The sequence below is a fragment of the Callithrix jacchus genome, chromosome 14 (assembly GCF_049354715.1).
Source record: "Callithrix jacchus isolate 240 chromosome 14, calJac240_pri, whole genome shotgun sequence".
NCBI classification, from domain to species: Eukaryota; Metazoa; Chordata; class Mammalia; order Primates; family Cebidae; genus Callithrix; species Callithrix jacchus.
The window spans coordinates 22,711,067-22,729,256 of NC_133515.1; the positions used below are offsets into that span (position 1 = coordinate 22,711,067).

General features: G+C 40.9%; 1 protein-coding gene and 1 pseudogene across 4 annotated transcripts in view; one reads left to right on the forward strand and one right to left on the reverse strand.

Annotated features, from left to right (window-relative positions):
- The window catches only part of ANAPC1 (anaphase promoting complex subunit 1), a 124,009-nt gene that overhangs the window by 13,568 nt on the left and 92,251 nt on the right, over nt 1-18,190 (forward strand). For all 4 annotated transcript variants that reach the window (XM_035271978.3, XM_035271979.3, XM_078348933.1 and 1 more), the window contains exons 7-13: nt 1,119-1,192; nt 5,112-5,257; nt 6,129-6,349; nt 7,786-7,995; nt 12,042-12,137; nt 13,544-13,634; nt 13,754-13,819. In XM_035271978.3, the coding sequence (XP_035127869.3) occupies nt 1,119-1,192; nt 5,112-5,257; nt 6,129-6,349; nt 7,786-7,995; nt 12,042-12,137; nt 13,544-13,634; nt 13,754-13,819 (904 nt within the window). The remainder of the gene's footprint in view (nt 1-1,118; nt 1,193-5,111; nt 5,258-6,128; nt 6,350-7,785; nt 7,996-12,041; nt 12,138-13,543; nt 13,635-13,753; nt 13,820-18,190) is intronic.
- LOC118147442 (small ribosomal subunit protein eS26 pseudogene) lies at nt 3,933-4,315 on the reverse strand (annotated as a pseudogene).

Sequence of the window (18,190 nt, forward strand, 5' to 3'; positions counted from 1 at the left end):
TGCCTCTGCCTCCTGAGTAGCTGGGATTACAGGCACGCGCCACCACGCCCAGCTAATTTTTTGTATTTTTAGTAGAGACGGGGTTTCACCATGTTGACCAGGATGGTCTCGATCTCTTGACCTCGTGATCCACCCGCCTTGGCCTCCCAAAGTGCTGGGATTACAGGCTTGAGCCACCGCGCCCGGCTACTTGCTAAATCTTAAATTACTTATAGATTTTAATCTCTTTCTGCTTGGAAAGAAAGCCTGTCTTCACTCCAAAAAAAAACCCATTACTGGCTGGTCCAATGGTAGTGGGTTATCAGAACTTATTAACAAAGAAAAAAAGTTCCTTAAAAAGTTGTAGGCTTTTGGCAGGGCATGGTAGCTTATGCCTGTAATCCCAGCACTTTGGGAGGCCAAGGTGAGTGGATCACCTGAGGTCCAGAGTTTGAGACCAGTGTGGCCAACATGGTGAAACCCTGACTCTATTAAAAATACAGAAAGACTAGCCAGGAATGGCGGTGTGTGCCTGTAATCTCAGTTACTTTGGAGGCTGAGACAGGAGAATCGCTTGAAAGTGGAAGTTGCAGTGGGCAGAGATTATGCCTCTGCACTCCAGCCTGGGCAACAGAGCTCTCTGTCTCAGAAAAAAAAAAAAAAAAAGAAAAAGAAAAAGAAAAAATATAGGCTTTTAATTTACTTGAAGTAGTTTTTTTCCTTCCTTTTTAAAAAAATGCACTTCTTTGTCAGCAGGTACAGGAGAATAAATTTCTTTCTTAGCTGCCAAAGACACACTGCCAGTAATAGAGGTCAATAAAAAAAGACTGCTTTGTGCACATTACTCCATCAGTTCTGTATTGTAATGACTGCTGTGCAGAAATTCCCTGGGCTATATTGATTTCCCTTTGTCCATACATTGATAGAATTACTCTAAGGAGAGAGATTTCTAGGAATGAAATAGAAGATAATGTGAAAAATAGTACGTACAAAGTTTAGAAGATTACATTTTGAGATGGTAGGTTTTTAGTTGCTTGTGTAATCTGGTGAAGATATTTCTTTGCAAGAAAAATGCAAAATATGTGCAGAGACATATTCATATTGTATTGGTAATTAATTGATTATTTGTTTATTGCTAGAGAACCTTTACCCACTATGTTCAGCATGCTGCACCCACTAGATGAAATAACTCCACTTGTTTGTAAATCTGGAAGTAAGTATATTTTTATATTCTTTTAGATAAGCTCTTTTTTTTTTTTTTGACTTTGGTGGGGGGAGATTGTACAGGAGGTTGTATGAAAACTGACTTATTTTATAAAAGTTATGTAATGTAAAGATTTTACAAAATAATTTCTACAAAATAGAAATTATGAATTTCTTTTTTTTTTTTTGAAACGGAGTTTCATTCTTGTGCAATGGCGCGATCTTGGCTCACCGCAACCTCCACCTCCTGGGTTCAGGCAATTCTCCTGCCTCAGCCTCCTGAGTAGCTGGGATTACAGGCATGCGCCACCAAGCCCAGCTAATTTTTTTGTATTTTTAGTAGAGACGGGGTTTCACCATGTTGACCAGCATGGTCTCGATCTCTTGACCTTGTGATCCACCTGCCTTGGCCTCCCAAAGTGCTGGGATTACAGGCTTGAGCCACCGCGCCTGGTGAAATTGTGAATTTCTTGAATACTTTGGTATTAACTGGTCAACAGTTATTTTAGTAAAAATAGGCATATAAATCAATGAGGAATACTGATATATTTATTAACCTACCTGTAGATGACTGTTCTTTAATAAGTAAATGAATGATACTTAGATGAAGTAAAGTTTATTTTTGTTGTTGTTTTGGGTTTTTTTTTTTTTTTGAGATGGGTCTTGCTTTGTGGCCTAGGCTGGATGGTGTGATCTTGGCTCACTTGCAACCTCTGCCTCCCAGGCTCAAGTGATCCTTCCATGTCAGCCTCTCAAGTAGCTGGGACTACAGGTGTGCATCACCTAACCTAACTAATTTTTTTGGTATTGTTTGGTAGAGTTGGGGTTTCTCCATGTTGCCCAGCCTGGTCTCGACCACCTGGGCTCACGTGATCCACCTTTTTTGGCCTCCCAAAGTGTTGGGATTATAGGTGTGAGCCACTGCTCAAGTTTTTTTTTTTATTGAAGAAAAAAATACAGAGCCTTATGTTTATGCTGTGTAGATTTTGATATTTCACTTTTCCTGCCTCTAACAATATAATTTGCCAGGGCTGAGAACTTTTAATATTTTCTACAGGCCGGGTGCGGTGGCTCACGCCTATAATCCCAGAACATTGGGAGGCCAAGGCAGCTGTATCACGAGGTCAAGAGATCAAGACCATCCTGGTCAACAAGGTGAAACCCTGTCTCTACTAAAAATACAAAAATTAGCTGGGCATGGTGGTGCACGCCTGTAGTTCTAGCTACTTGGGAGGCTGAGGCAGGAGAATTGCTTGAACCCAGAAAGCAGAGGTTGTATGAGCCAAGATCGTGCCATTGCACTTCAGTCTGGGTAACAACAGTGAAACTCCATCTCAAAAAAAAAAAAAAAAAAAATTTCTAGAAATATTTCTTTTCTTTTCTTTTTTTTTTTTCTGGAGACAGTTTCACTCTGTCACCCAGGCTGGAGTGCAGTGGCATGATCTCTGTTCACTGCAACCTTCATCTCCAGGGTTCAAGTGATTCTGGTGCCTCAGCCACCAAGTCGCTGGGACTACAGACACATGCCAGCATGCCTGGCTAATTTTTGTGTTTTTAGCAGGGACATTGTCTTGCCATGTTGGCCAGGCTGGTCTTGAAGTCCTGGTCTCAAGTGATCTGCTTGCCTTGGCCTCCTACAAATATTTCTAGATGCTTTTCTATAAAATTTTTAAGTTTGGCCAAATGTAGGATAATGAGGACCTGAGACTGAAAAAAAATTTGTATTCTTTGACATTTTTATTTTAGGACTTTATTCCAAGTACATATTATGAAATTCCACTGGGGCTTTTATCTTCTTCTCCCCTCCACCCCACCGAGATGGAGTCTTGCTCTGTTGCCCAGGCTGGAGTGCAGCGGTGTGATCTTGGCTCACTGCAACCTTGTCTCCTGGGTTCAAGAGATTCTCCTGCCTCAGCCTCCTAAGTAGCTGGGGTTACAGGAATCCGCCACCATGCCCAGCTAATTTTTGTATTTTTAGTAGAGACAGGGTTTTAGCATGTTGGCCAGGCTGGTCTTGAACTCCTGACCTCATGGTCCACCTGCCTTGGCCTCCCAAACTGCTGGGATTACAGGCGACAGCCACCGCGCCCAGCTGCTTCTCGTCTTCTGTATCATGTCTGGGCAAACTGCAGGCCATGAGCTAAATCCACCCTGCAGCGTGTTTATGTAAAGCTTGTGAGCTAAGAATGGTGTTTTTTTTTGAGACGGAATTTTGCCCTTGTTGCTCAGGCCGGAGTACAACATCTCAGCTCAGTGCAACCTCTACTTCCCTGGTTCAAGTGATTCTCCTGCCCCAGCCTCCCAAGTAGCTGGGATTACAGGCATGTGCCACCACACCCAGCTAAATTTTGTGTTTTTAGTAGAGACAGAGTTTTACCATGTTGGTCAGGCTGGTCTTGAACTCCTGACCTCAGGTGATCCACCCGCTTTGGATTCTCAGAGTGCTGGGATTACATCATGAGCCACCATGCCTGACCTAAGAATGGTTTTTACTTTTTTAAAGGGTTGTAGAAAATAACAAAGATTATGTGATAGAGTCAGTACGTGGACAGCAAACGAAACTGTTTATGCTTTGATCTTTTGCAGAAAAAGTTCAAATTTTATATTGTTAGCAATTGCAGACTACCTAAATAAACATATTAGGGCTTGGGATTAAATGGTATGCAGCCATTTTTTTCAAGTACAATTTCTATTTTATTTTTTCTTTAGAGAATAGTTAGTCTGTCTTCAATCTTTAAGGACTCCACTCCTTACATGGGCTTTGGTGTGGGTCTTGGGGCAGCACCTCCAGGTCTAAATCAGGGTGGGCCTGGTCAGTCCTTGTGGGCTTTACTAGATCGATTCCTGTCTACTTTCGTGTGAATTGTACAACTCACACAGTAATGCAGTTTCACATATAGCTTGGGAAGCACAGAAGCATCGAAGATGCTTGCTTCGGAAATGTCCCTGACTGCTGCAGCCTCCACTATGATTCAGATAATGAACTTTTAATGGCCCTGTCCTTGGGCACACATTGGGCACAGTTCCTGCAGCAAATAGGCTGCACGTGGCTGTGGCCCTTTTTGGCAGGACGGTTGTTCCTTCCTTTCCTTGTCTTCTTGGAACCACATACCAGAGAGAGGAGTATAGCCATTATTGATCATATTTTTGAATAATATTTAGTGGACTCAGAAATTGCTTATTTGTAATGTCAAGTGGGATACAAAACTTTAACACAGTATGATTATAATTTTGTGAAAACCTATAAAGTATGTATATATGTATGAAAAAAATTCTCTAATGCATTAATGGTGGATATTTTGAGATGGTGACATGATTTTTATTTATTTATAAAGTATTTCTTAATGTTTATAAACTAATATTTTAAAACTTTTCAATATTTTAACTGAGTGGGAAACATTTGCTGTCAAGTAAGGATATGCTGTCAAGTAAGTACCAGTCCATGTACTTTAGAAGTAAAAGCTAATCTCACTAGGAGCAACCTTATTTTGCATGTGTAACTAGTAAAGCAGAAACAACAGTGTACTGTTCAGCACTGTCTGAATAGTAATTGTAGAGTACAGCTTTCCTACAGAACAGAACCAGTCGGGGAATAGTTGAGTGCAATTCATAAATAAGTCAGTTGAAGAAGTCGTGGACCCTTTACCTGTGGCTGATGAATTTAATGGTGAGAGTCAGCACAAATCTTTAACATTTAACAGCATGTGTGTGAAGCTGAAACTTGTAATGCTCTATTTTTCATGTATTTTAAGGAAGTCGATGCCTAAAGTAAATTTATTAAAAATTCACAGTTAATTATGTAACATATTAATGGATTTTGTGCTCTCCTTGGCTTGGTTGTTCCTTAAGAATTTTAAGAGCTCTGTTCATAAATATCAGTCTTATAAAGCCCATTGTTTTATACCTGATTTTTCTATTTTATTTTTAAGGTCTTTTTGGTTCACCACGGGTGCAATATGTTGTAGATCATGCAATGAAAATTGTTTTCCTCAATACTGACCCCTCTATTGTAATGACTTATGATGCTGTTCAAAATGTGCATTCTGTGTGGACTCTTCGGAGAGTCAGATCAGAGGTAAGGAGAAAGGCAAGTCACTTCTCCTCAGTAGAGAAGGGTAGGCCGGGTGCATTGGCTCGCACCTGTAATCCCAGCACTTTGGGAGGCCAAGGCGGGCAGATCACTTGAGGTCAGGAGTTCAAGACCAGCTTGGCTAGCATGGTGAAACTCCATCTCTACCAAAAATATAAAAAATTAGCCAGGTGTGGTGGTGCGCGCCTATAATCCCACCTACTCAGAGGGCTGAGGCAGGAGAACTGCTTGAACTCGGGAGGTGGAGGTTGCAGTGAGCCAAGATTGCACCACTGTATGCCAGCCTGGGCAACAGAATGAGACTCCGTCTCAAAAAAGAAAAAGAAAAGAAAAGGGTAGTTAATACTTCATACCTTTACACGTTTTTGCTAATATCATTTGTGCATAGTTGTTTTATTATTATTATTATCATTGTCATTATCATCTTTAGACACAGGGTCTCACTCTCTCACCCAGGCTGAGGTATAATGGCACAATCATAGCTCACTGCATCCTTGAACTCCTGGGCTCAAGTGATCCTCCTGCCTCAGCCTTTCGAGTAGCTAGGACTGCAAGTGTGTACCACCACTCCCACCTAATTTTTAATTTTTTGTAGAGAAGGGGTCTTGCTATGTTGCCCAGGCTGGTCTTGAACTCCTTGGCTCAAGCAGTCCTCTTGCCTCACCCTCCCAAAGTGCTGGGATTATTGATGTGAGCCATAGCACGTGACCTCATTTGTGAGACAGATTGAGCTTCTTAGGAAAGAAAAAAATATTGTGTCTTTAGTAACTGACTTCAACTCGCATTCTTACAAGGAAATTGCTGTTTTGTTCTAATTATTGCCTTGTTTTCCTCCTTCTCTTTATTTTGACTGAAGGAAGAGAATGTTGTTTTAAAGTTCTCTGAACAGGGGGGAACCCCACAGAATGTGGCCACTAGCAGCTCCCTCACAGCACATCTCAGAAGCCTCTCCAAAGGAGATTCCCCTGTGACTTCACCTTTCCAGAATTACTCCTCCATTCACAGCCAGAGTCGCTCAACCTCATCACCTAGTCTACATTCTCGCTCACCTTCTATTTCCAACATGGCAGCTCTAAGGTAGAAGGATTTCCTGTTTTTTTTTTTAAGCTTTCTCTTTTGTTCTGAAGGATTTAGAATTTCTGTTGACAGCTTTTTTTAGGGGAAATATATTTAGGGGAGATTTTTTAAAGGGAAATAGCCATTTTCCCAGTTAAGCCACTTTTACTAAGATTTCTAAGTTTACTATGTCACTTTCTGTCCTAAGTCATATTTTGAAGCGGCTTTTGCTTGTCCTGAGATTGGTTGCCTCATTTGTACCACTACGTGGACAGCAGTTCGATGGATATTAATTCCCAAAATATTGTGGCACTATTTTGTTTTTGCCTTAATTTATGTTAGTTTTTCTTTTGTTCTTGTTATTTGATATCTAATTGTATCTATCTCTCTATATAGATACATACTTAAATCACCAGATATTTATATCTGGTGCAACGGGGACATTGGTTGGTTGGTATATATATGTCTGAGTATACAGGGACAGTGTTTAGAGCTTTATGAATAATCAGTTCATTTTCCAAACAAGATGATCTAATTTTTATTTATTTATTTATTTTTGAGACAGAGTTTCGCTCTTGTTACCCAGCCTGGAGTGCAATGGCGCAATCTCGGCTCACCACAACCTCCGCCTCCTGGGTTCAGGCAATTCTCCTGTCTCAGCCTCCCGAGTAGGTGGGCTTACAGGCACGCATCACCGTGCCCCGCTAATTTTTTGTATTTTTAGTAGAGACAGGGTTTCACTATGTTGACCAGGATGGTCTCAATCTCTTGACCTCATGATCCACCCACCTCGGCCTCCCAAAGTGCTGGGATTACAGGCTTGAGCCACAGCGCCCGGCCCACGATGATCTAATTTTTAGTTAGTTTTTTTTTTTTTTGGTGCCGTGACTCCGATATGAACCAATTTTTAGTTTTAAAAGATGAATTTTTTTTTTTTCTATTTTTTTTTTTTTGAGACGGAGTCTTGCTCTGTTGCCCAGGCTAGGGTGCAATGGCATGGTCTTGGCTCACTGCAACCTCAGCCTCCCAGGTTCAAGTGATTCTCCCGCCTTAGCCTCCTGAGTAGCTGGGACTACAGGTGTGTGCCATCAAACCCAGCTAATTTTTTTGTGTTTTTAGTAGAGACGGGTTTCACTATCTTGGCCAGGCTGGTGTTGAACTCCTGGCCTCATGATCCACCTGCCTTAGCCTCCCAAAGTGCTTGGATTACAGGCATGAGCCACTGTGCCCGGCCAAGATGAATTTTTCTAATAAGAATTCTAAATCTTTAGAATATAGTAAAGCACATTGACATCAACCATTTAAATAGCAACTCCTTTTTGAAAAGTTTTAATTTCTGACTGGGATTATGCCATGAATGCTCTTCTGTCTGTGGAATTTTGGGAAGTGTCATTGGAGTGTGTGTCATATGAGCCTGCTTTGCTAACTGTGATGTACCCTCTCTGTTTATTTTGCAGTCGTGCTCATTCTCCGGCCTTAGGAGTGCACTCTTTTTCAGGGGTGCAAAGGTTCAACATTTCAAGCCATAATCAGTCTCCAAAGAGACACAGTATTTCTCATTCTCCAAATAGTAATTCTAATGGCTCCTTTCTTGCACCCGAAACGGAGCCAATTGTTCCTGAACTGTGTATTGACCATTTGTGGACAGAAACAATGACTAATATAAGGTTTGTTTTATATATAATTATTCAAAGAAAAATGTTCCTAAAAGTCTTGGGAAATACGTGGTATTCTGCCTAAAGTTTCCTTTTAATGTGATCAGTTACTGATATATGTAAAAATATATAGAGATATGTATTAAGGTCACCTCAGTTTCAGTAGAGGATGTTAATGACATTAAAGTGATCATAGACTAGGAGTGGTGGCTCACACCTATAAACCCAGCACTTTGGGAGGCTGAGGCAGGTGGATCACTTGAACCTAGGAGTTTAAGACCAGCCTGGACAACATTGTGAGACCACGTCTCTATTAAAAATACAAAAATTAGCTGAGTGTGGTAGGGCACACCTGTAATCCCAGCTACTCAGGTGGCTGAGGCAGAATTGCTTGAACCCGAGAAGCAAAGGTTGCAGTGAGATCATGCCACTGCATTCCAGCCTGGGTGACAGAGTGAGACTCTATCTCAAAAACAAAAGTGATCATAAAATATTATTTTGTCATTTGACATTTCTTCCTTAAAAGTAATAATCTCTCAGATTTCCGTGTTTTTTTGTTCTAGGTGGAAACAACGAATTTCTATCAGTGAGGACATTTGGGTGTTTTAGTATGTCTCCTAAGTTTTGGGTTCATGTTAGTTGAGTGCCAGCCTTATTTTTTGGGAAACAAAGCTTTGATCTCTGTTCTGAGTGACCTTTCTTCTTTTATGTTCTCTTTAATTCATGTGTTAATTTAACTATATACCAATGTATATGCCAGTTAACAATATAATAACTCACTGTCCCTGTGCTCAAAAGAGGCAGATAGCTGAAGGATGGTGACATCGGAGGGACTACTTTTGCTGGTAGGGCTTTGAAAGATGAATAGGTGTTTGCTAGGTAGGTAAGTGGGGAAAGGCCACAGATGGCGGCTGGGATCAGAGGAAAAGTTCTGGTGAGTGTATGGTGTGTTTAGGGAATTATAAGTACTCCCACTGTGGTTTGTGCAGAGGGGAGGGAAAGGGTTAATAAAGAGGAGGCCTCCCAGGCGCAGTGGTTTACACCTGTAATCCCAGCACTTTGGGAGGCTGAGGCAGACGGATCACTTGCAGTCAGGAGTTTAAGATCAGCCTGGCCAACATTGTAAAACCCCATGTCTACTATAAATAAAAAATTAACCAGGTGTGGTGGCATGCATCTGTAGTCTCAGCTGCTCTGGAGGCTGAGGTGAGAGAATCATTTGAACCTGGGAGTTAGAGGTTTCAGTGAGCCAAGATCACGCCACTGCACTCCAGCTTGGGCGACAGAGTGAGACTCTGTCCTCCTTCCCCATGCCCCCCGCCCCCCAAAAAAGGAGGAGGCTTGAGAGAGGGATTACTCATTGCCCTTTAGTCCTGGTCTATTTGATGACAGTGGTAAGAGGACACTTTATAAGTGTGTTAGAAATTTGGGAAAGAGCAGAATAATAAATGTGGAATTGTCAGCTTGTAAGTGGAGATTGAGGTAAGAGAGTTGGATTAGAATTGAAGAATTATTGTATTTAATAATCGTGTGTACATGTAGTATATAGGCCTTTTCCTAAGGAGAGAGTTTTAACATCCTTAGATTCTTAAAGGGATTCATGGTCTCCCAATAGTTAAAATCCAGTGGTGTAGAATTAGAAGAGGGCTAGGGACTGAAGTTCTGGAAACTTAAGACTTGGGGAGTGGAAAGAGACAAAGCTGTGGCAGAGAGACAAAGCAAAAGAGGTCAGATGGGAGAAGCAGCAGGAAATACAGAACATAAAAAAGAGAGCATTTTAAGAATACAGAGATGCCAGTATTGCCACATTCTGGTGAAGTGTGGCCCTGAGAGTTGAGCCCAGAGAGGAGGTACCTGGGTGGCAGTGGGTTCTCTGGTGACCTTGGCCAGAGCATTTTAAGCTGGGAGGGTGGCAAGGGAAAGTGTGAAAAAACTGGATGGCAGAAAAAAACTGGATGGCAAAAAGTGGGAAAAAACTGGGTGGTAGAAAAAGTAAATGGGGACTGAGAAAATGAACTGAACATAGGCATGCAGACTATTTTAAGGAGTTTGCTTTTGAATGGGGATGATGATACAAAACTAGAGGGAGTCTTGGTCAAGGAGAGTTTTGGTTTTTTTTTTTTGAGACGGAGTTTCGCTGTTGTTACCCTGGCTGGAGTGCAATGGCACGATCTCAGCTCACTGCAACCTCCGCCTCCTGGGTTCAAGCAATTCTCCTGCCTCAGCCTCCCGAGTAGCTGGGACTTCAGGTGCGCACCACCATGCCCAGCTAATTTTTTGTATTTTTAGTAGAGACAGGGTTTCACCATGTTGACCAGGAGGGTCTCGATCTCTTGACCTCATGATCCATTTGCCTCGGCCTCCCAAAGTGCTGGGATTATAGGCCTGAGCCACCGCGCCTGGCAGGAGAGTTTTGTTTTTGCTGAAGTATATTAAATTTAGTTTTCATGACATCTTGCCCAATATTTTCTTTTTCTTTTTTTTTAGACTGGGTCTCACTCTGTTGACCAGGCTGGAGTGCAGTGGCGCAGTCACAACTCGCTGTAGCCTTGGCCTCCTGGGCTCAGGGGATTCTCCCACCTTTGCCTCCCAAGTAGCTGGGACTATAGGCACACACCACCATGCCTGACTTAATTTTTTGTAAGTTTTATAGAGATGAGGTTTTGCCATGATATACAGGCTGGTCTCAAACTCCTTAGCTCAAGCAGTCTGCCTGCCTCTGCCTCCCAAAGTAATGGAATTACAGGTGTGAGCCACTGTGCCTGGCCCCCAGTATTTCTTACATAACCACAAGTTATTTATCTATTTTCTGAGACAGAGTCTTGCTCTTGTTGCCCAGGCTGGAGTGGAATGGCGCCATCATGGCTCAATGCAACCTCTGCTCCTGGATTCAAGCGATTCTCCTGCCTCAGTCTCCCAAGTAGCTGGGATTACAAGTGCTTGCCACCACGCCTGGCTAATTTTTGTATTTTTAGTAGAGACGGGGTTTCATCATCTTGTCCAGGCTGGTCTTGAACTTCTGACCTTGTGATCCATCCGCCTCAGCCCCCAAACTCCTCTTGGGATTACAGGAGTGAGCCACCACACTCAGCAGTACAAGTTTTATATCCAGCCAAATTGACAAGGTTTTTTGTATACTCTAATGTTGAGTTCATTTTATATTTTAAGACTTTTAATGTGAAATAGTAAGCTATATGGAATATACTCAAGGGCAAGTATTGAAAATACAGAGGAGAGGAAATGATTGATGGAACAAGTAACCAGAAAGGTACATAAGTGGTGAGGTTAGCCTTAAGAGAAAGGAGTGAAGGTTGATCAGATACATAGAGCAGGAGGTTGAGCTCAAGCCTTAGAGCCTCAATTTGTCTGAAATGGAAGGCAAATGCATACTTTTAGAGAGAATGGAATGCGGGATAGGTAGTCTGAAGAAAGTAAAGACATGGATACAATGTTGAAGTAGGCTCTCTTTTATTTCTCATATATAAAATAAAAAATACCTACCATTAAAAATCATTTTTCTTTAACTTGTTTGTAAGTTGAATATATTATAGATTCTTATTTTTTAGATTTATCGGTCTTCTGTAGCACTTTAGAAGGAAAGATTTGGGAATTAGAGATACGATTTCAAAGAGATGTGAATGAGGCGTAATCTGAGAAGGAGAAAGGAATAGATAGGAGAAATAGCATTATGAAAGATCTGGCCCTTTGAGGTATAGGAATTTAAGTTTGCAGGCATTATTTTATAAGTAGGTGGCTTAGTTTGCATTACTTTACAAGTAGGTAGCTTACAGAGTATGTTAACTTAAAAGTTTCCGTAATTGTTAAATTTATTGTGGATTTCCCCAACAGAGCTGTGTAATGAGCTCATAATCAAAGAGCTGAAAGGATCTTAGAGATCATGAAGTTTAATTCTTATTAATGTTTTTGTGTCTTAATGATTATTGCTTGACCTAAGTAGTTTTTAGATTTCTTGCAGAATATTTTCAGACTTTTAATGATTACTGTGGTAGGTTCTTGGACCAGTGCTAACAATTACTTTATTAATATATCTATTATAGAGAGAAAAATTCACAAGCCTCTAAAGTGTTTATTACGTCTGACCTATGTGGGCAAAAGTTCTTGTGCTTTTTAGTAGAGTCCCAGCTCCAGTTACGGTAAGTATATTTATTTCCCATTGTTCCTGTATAAGTAACTTAGCACTGCTTTTTCTTTTTCTTTTCTTTCCTTTTTTTTGGCTTAAGTAGTTTTATTTAGACATAATTTATGTGTCATAAAATTAACATGTTTTAACTGTACAATGAAATGATTTTTAGTAAATTACAGTGTTACACAACCATCAACACAACCCAATTTTACAAGATTTCTATCACCATAAAAAGATTTCCTTGTGCTTTTTTGTAGTCAGTCTTGTTCCCATTCCCAGGTTGAGGCAACCATGCAAGGCTTCTGCCTTTATGGATTAGTTTTTTTCTGGACATTTATATATATATAATATATGTACACACAGTGTAGCTTTTTGTGTTTAGTTTTCATTTAGCATGATGTTTTTTAGGATCCATCATTTTGTAACGTATCATTATTTCATACCTATTGCTGTATAATAGTCCTTTGTATAGATCTACTACATTTTGTTTATCTGTTCATCAGCTGATGGACTTTTGTTTCCACCTCTTTGACTACTGGGAATTATGACAGAATGAACATTTGAGCAAAAGTCTTGAACAAAAATGTGGACATACGTGATTTTATTTTTCTTTAGTAAATACCTAGGGTTGGGTCATTAGGTTGAATTGTAAATTCATGTTTAACTTTTTAAGAAATCACCAAACTTATTTTCCAAATAGCCTGCATCATTTTATATTGCCACCAGCAAAATATGAAGGTTAATGTCTCTTTATCCTTGACATGATTGGATATCATTACTCTCTTTGATGGTAGCCATTCTAGTAGTTGCGAAGTGGTTTTAATTTACTTTTCTCCAGTGGATTCTGATGTTGATCATCTCATTATTAGCCAGTCATTTATCTTCTTAGGTAAACTATTCAAATCTTTTGCCCATTTATTTACCTTCCTATTTTGAAATACAATAGATCACAGGAAATTACAAAATAGTAAACAGATTCTGTGTACCTTGCATTCTTTTTCCATCATAGGTAACCTCTTATATAACTATCATACATTATCATAACCAGGAAATAGATGATCTACACATTTTATTTCAAATTTCATCAATTTAACATGTACTTATTTGTGTATATATATATGAGGTTCCATGCAGTTTTTTCACACGTGTAGATGTGTGTAAACACCACCACAATCAAGATACAAAATATCTTTATCTCTCTTGTGTTAACTCCTTATAGTCTCATACACTATTACCCACTGATCCTAGCAACCACTAATTCTCCATCTTGATAATTTGGCATTTGTGAATGTTATATGCATGGGCTCATACAGTATGTAAACTTTTGAGATTGTCTTTTTCTGTTCAGCATAATACTGTTAATACCCATACAGGTTGTTTCATGTATCAAGTTTCTTTTTTTATTTTAATATTTAGCTGTGTAAAGTTTCAAGAGAGCAATGATAAAACCCAGCTCATCTTTGGTTCTGTGACCAACATACCGGCAAAGGATGCAGCACCAGTGGAGGTAATGCACATTTCTTGAGAAGTTGAAAATTATTATGCTTCATCAGATTTTTCAGTCAAAAAAATCTGTTAATTTGCTCAGATTGAAAAGTAAAATTTTTGTCTTTTTTTTTTTTTAAGAAAATAGACACCATGCTAGTCTTGGAAGGCAGTGGAAACCTGGTGCTGTACACAGGAGTGGTTCGGGTAAGCAATAAGTAGCACTTTGTGCGTTTAGCAGGACTTCAGACTGCCTGCATGAATATTTTTAATGTTACTTTAGATTGGTATTTTAAATTTGTTACGTTCCTGCCTGCACAGTTTGGCAGAAGATTTTTGTTAAGAATTGACAATGAACCTTCCAATTTAGGTGAGTTCCAATTTGCAGGACTATGCCTCACTGCTGTTAAATGCATTGGCACTCTAAACCTGTCACAGATGAAAAAGCTTCAGTGAGTATAGGTAGATTGCTTTTCTTTTTTTTTAAGTTAACTAGTTTTGAAACTGAAGCATGGGTACCTTCGGAAAGTACTAAATTTTCATTATATTAAATGTGGTATATGTTAGCTGTATTTTTTGACATTTGTGAAATTTACATAGAGAATATACATTTTACAAATTTTAATTATGAAATTTAAATACATATACACAATTTGAAGAATAATAATGAAATGAGTATTCATATACCCAGTACTCTGGTTAAGAAATAGAATATTGCTGGCCGGGCACGGTGGCTCATGCCTGAAATCCCAGCACTTTGGGAGGCCGAGGTGGGCGGATCACAAGGTCAGGACATTGAGACCATCCTGGCCAACATGGTGAAACCTGTCTCTACTAAGAATACAAAAAATTAGCTAGGCGTGGTGGCATGCGCCGATAGTCCCAGCTACTTGGGAGGCTGAGGCAGGAGAATTGCTTGAACCTGGGAGGCGGAGGTTGCAGTGAGCCGAGGTTATGCCACTGCACTCCAGCCTGGTGCCTGGTGACGGAGTGAGACTCTGTCTCAAAAAAAAAAAAAAAAAAAAAAAGTAAATAAATAAAAAAATAAAAAAGAAATAGAATATTGCCAGTATCATCATTTTTATTATGTTCTTTTCTGATTGCATTGCATCTTTCCCTGCCCTTGAGATAGACAGAATCCTGATTTCTGTGATAAATCAGTTGTTTGTATTACTAGTTATTATAGTTATGTGTGTATCACCAAATAATGCATTATTTAGTCTTCCTTGTTTTTGAATTTTTTTTTTTTTGAGGCAATGTCTCACTCTGTCGCCCTGGCTGGAGTGCAGTGGCATGATCTCGCCTCACTGCAACCTGCTCCTCCTGGTTTCAAGTGATTCTCCTGCCCCAGCTTCTCCCAAGTTGCTGGGACTACAGGCGCATGCCACCACACCCAGTTAATTTTTGCATTTTTAGTAGAGATGGGTTTCACCATGTTGGCCAGGATGGTCTTGATCTCTTGTTCTTGTGATCCGCCCACCTTAGCCTCAAAGTGCTGGGATTATAGGCATGAGCCACCGTGCCTGGCCTGTGTTTGAATTTTTATATAAAAAGAGATACCATATACTCACCTCTAATGTAGTTTTTTTGCTTAACATTATATTTGTTTTAGATTTGTCTGTGTTGATGCATAGTGTTGTTTACTCATTCAGTGTTATGTGTGTATTTAATAGTGTTCCATCATACCTTGTTTTGTGCTTTGCTTTATTGTACTTCAAGATACTGCATTTTATTTTATAGGTTGAAGGTTTGTGGCAACTTTGTGTTGAGCAAGTCTGTTGGTCTCATTTTTCCAGCAGCATGTGCTCAATTTGTATCTCTGTTTCATATTTTGATAGTTCTTGCAATATTTCAAACCTTTTTGTTATTAATTTATCTGTTATGGTGATCTGTGTTCCGTGGCCTTCGATGTTACTATTGGAATGTTTTGGGGCCACCATGAATCACACCCGTGTAAGACGAGGAACTTTATTATTTATTTTCATTTGTTTTTATTTTTTTTGAGATGGAGTTTTGCTTTTGTTACCCAGTCTGGAGTGCAATGGCTCGATCTCGGCTCACCGCAACCTCCGCCTCCTGGGTTCAGGCAGTTCTCCCGCCTTAGCCTCCTGAGTAGCTGGGATTACAGGCACACGCCACCATGCCCAGCCAATTTTTTTGTATTTTTAGTAGAGACGGGGTTTCACCATGTTGGCCAGGATGGTCTCAATCTCTTGACCTTGTGATCCACCTGCCTCGGCCTCCCAAAGTGCTGGGATTACAGGCTTGAGCCACCGCGCCCGGCCTAAGACAAGGAACTTAATTGATAAATGTTATGTGTGCTTTGCCTACCCATTTGACCTGTCTTTTCTGTCACTCTCCCTCTCCTCCTGCCTCACTATCTCCTGAGACAAAGCAATATTGAAATTAGGCCAGTGAGTAACCATGTAATGGCCTCCAAGTTTTCAAGTGAAAGGAAGAATCACAAGTTTCTCACTTTAAATAAAAAACTAGAAGTGATTAAGCTTAGTGAGGAAGGCATGTTGAAAGCCAAGATAGATTGAGAGCCAGACCACTTGTGCAAAAGAGCCAGCTTGTGCATGCAAAGGAAAAGTTCCCAAAGGAAATTAAAAGTGCTATTTCAGTGAACGTGCAACTGGAACAGGCTTGTTGCTGACATGAAGAAAGTTTTAGTGTCTGGATAGACAATAAAACAAGCCATAACATTCCCTTATGCTGAAGATGAATCCACAGAAGGCCCTAACTCTCTTCAATTCTGTGATGGCCGAGAAAAGTGAAGAAGCTGCAGAATTAAAGTTATAGGCTAACAGAGGTTGGTTCTTGTGGTTTGAGGGAAAAAACCATCTCTATAACACAAAAGTGCAAGGTGAAGCAGCATGTGCTGATGCAGAAGCTGTTAAGATAATTGACGCAGGTGGCTACACTACACAGATTTTCAGTGTGGATGAAGTAGCTTTCTGTTGGAAGAAGATGCCATCTAGGACTGTCATAACCTGACAGGAGAAGTCAGTGCCTGGCTTCAAAGGGCAGTCTGACACTCTTGTTAGGGGCTAATGCAGCTGGTTACTTTAATTTGAAGCCAGTGCTCATTTACCATTCTGAAAATCTTAGGGCCCTTAAGAATTATGCCAAGTCCACTCTGCCTGGGCTCCATAAATGGAGCAACAAAAACTGGATGACAGCACACCTGGTTACAGCATGGTTTACTCAATATGTTAAGCCCACTGTTGAGACTTATTGCTCAGAAAAGATTCTTTTCAAAATATTACTGCTTATTGACAGTGTACCTGGTTATCTAAGAGCTCTGAGGGAGACATACAAGGAGATGAATGTTGTTTTCATGCCTGCTGACACATCTGTTCTGCAGCCTGTGAATCAAGGAGTAATTCTGACTTTTGAGTCTTACTATGAAACACATCACTTAACTAGAGCTGCCATAGATAGTGATTTCTCTAATGGATATGGCAAAGTCCATTGAAAAAACTGGAAAGGATTCACCTTTCTAGATGCCATTAAAAACATTCATGATTCATGGGAAGAGGACAAAATATCAACATTAACAGGAATTGGGAGGATATTGATTCCAACCCTCATGGATGACTTTGAGGTGCTCAAAACTTCAGTGGAGGAAGTAACTGTAAATGTGGTAAAAACAGCAAGAAAATTCAAATTAGAAGTAGAGCCTGAAGATGTGACTACATTGCCAAAAATCTTACAATCAAACTTGAACAGAATTGCCAAACTTGAAGAGAGTTGCCAAAATCTTGTGATCAGACTTGAAGAATTGCTTCTTCTGGATAAGCAAAGAAAGTAGGAGCATACAGAAAACAAGTATTAAGTGTCACTAGGCCATTTAAATTTAAATTCCACTAGGCGGAGAACGATCCAAGATGGCCGATCGCTAACATCCCGAGATTGCAGCTCTCAGGGAAGGCGCGGAGAACTAGAGGACGCCACGCTTTCAGACAAATTCTGGTCGCTCACGGAGCAGAAGATCCCCCAGTGGAGGAAACACACGGGTGGCCAGCGCAACTCTCGTGGCCGGCGCAGCGGTTCCGCCGGCACCTCCGCACGGCAGCTCTCGCAGCAGAGTAAACAGGTTCGGAGGACCCGCAAGGGCCCCCAGCACGACACCAGAGCCCGGCGCAGCGGCTGTGACGGCACCTCGGCGCGGCAGCTCTCAGGGCAGAGTAAACAGGTTCGGAGGACCCGCACGGGTCCCCAGCACGACACCAGAGCCTGGCGCAGCGGCTGTGACAGCACCTAGGCGCGGCAGCGCTCAGCGCAGAGTAAACGGGACCAATTCCCCTTCTGACCGAGGTTTGGAGTCCTGGGATGGCAGAGTCGCCTACTACGGACACAAGAAGGAAGCCAGGCAGGAGAATCCTGGGCAGAAAAGCACCATCAGTTTTAACGCCGCTGCTCTGGCCCTGGGAACTAACAACCTGAACGTCCACTCAAGAGACCTAATCTGAAAGTTGGTACTTTCAAAGACTACAGGAGGATAAATTTACAATGACGGGAAGAAACCAGCGTAAAAAAGCTGAGAATACTCAAAGTCAGAACGCCTCTCCCTCT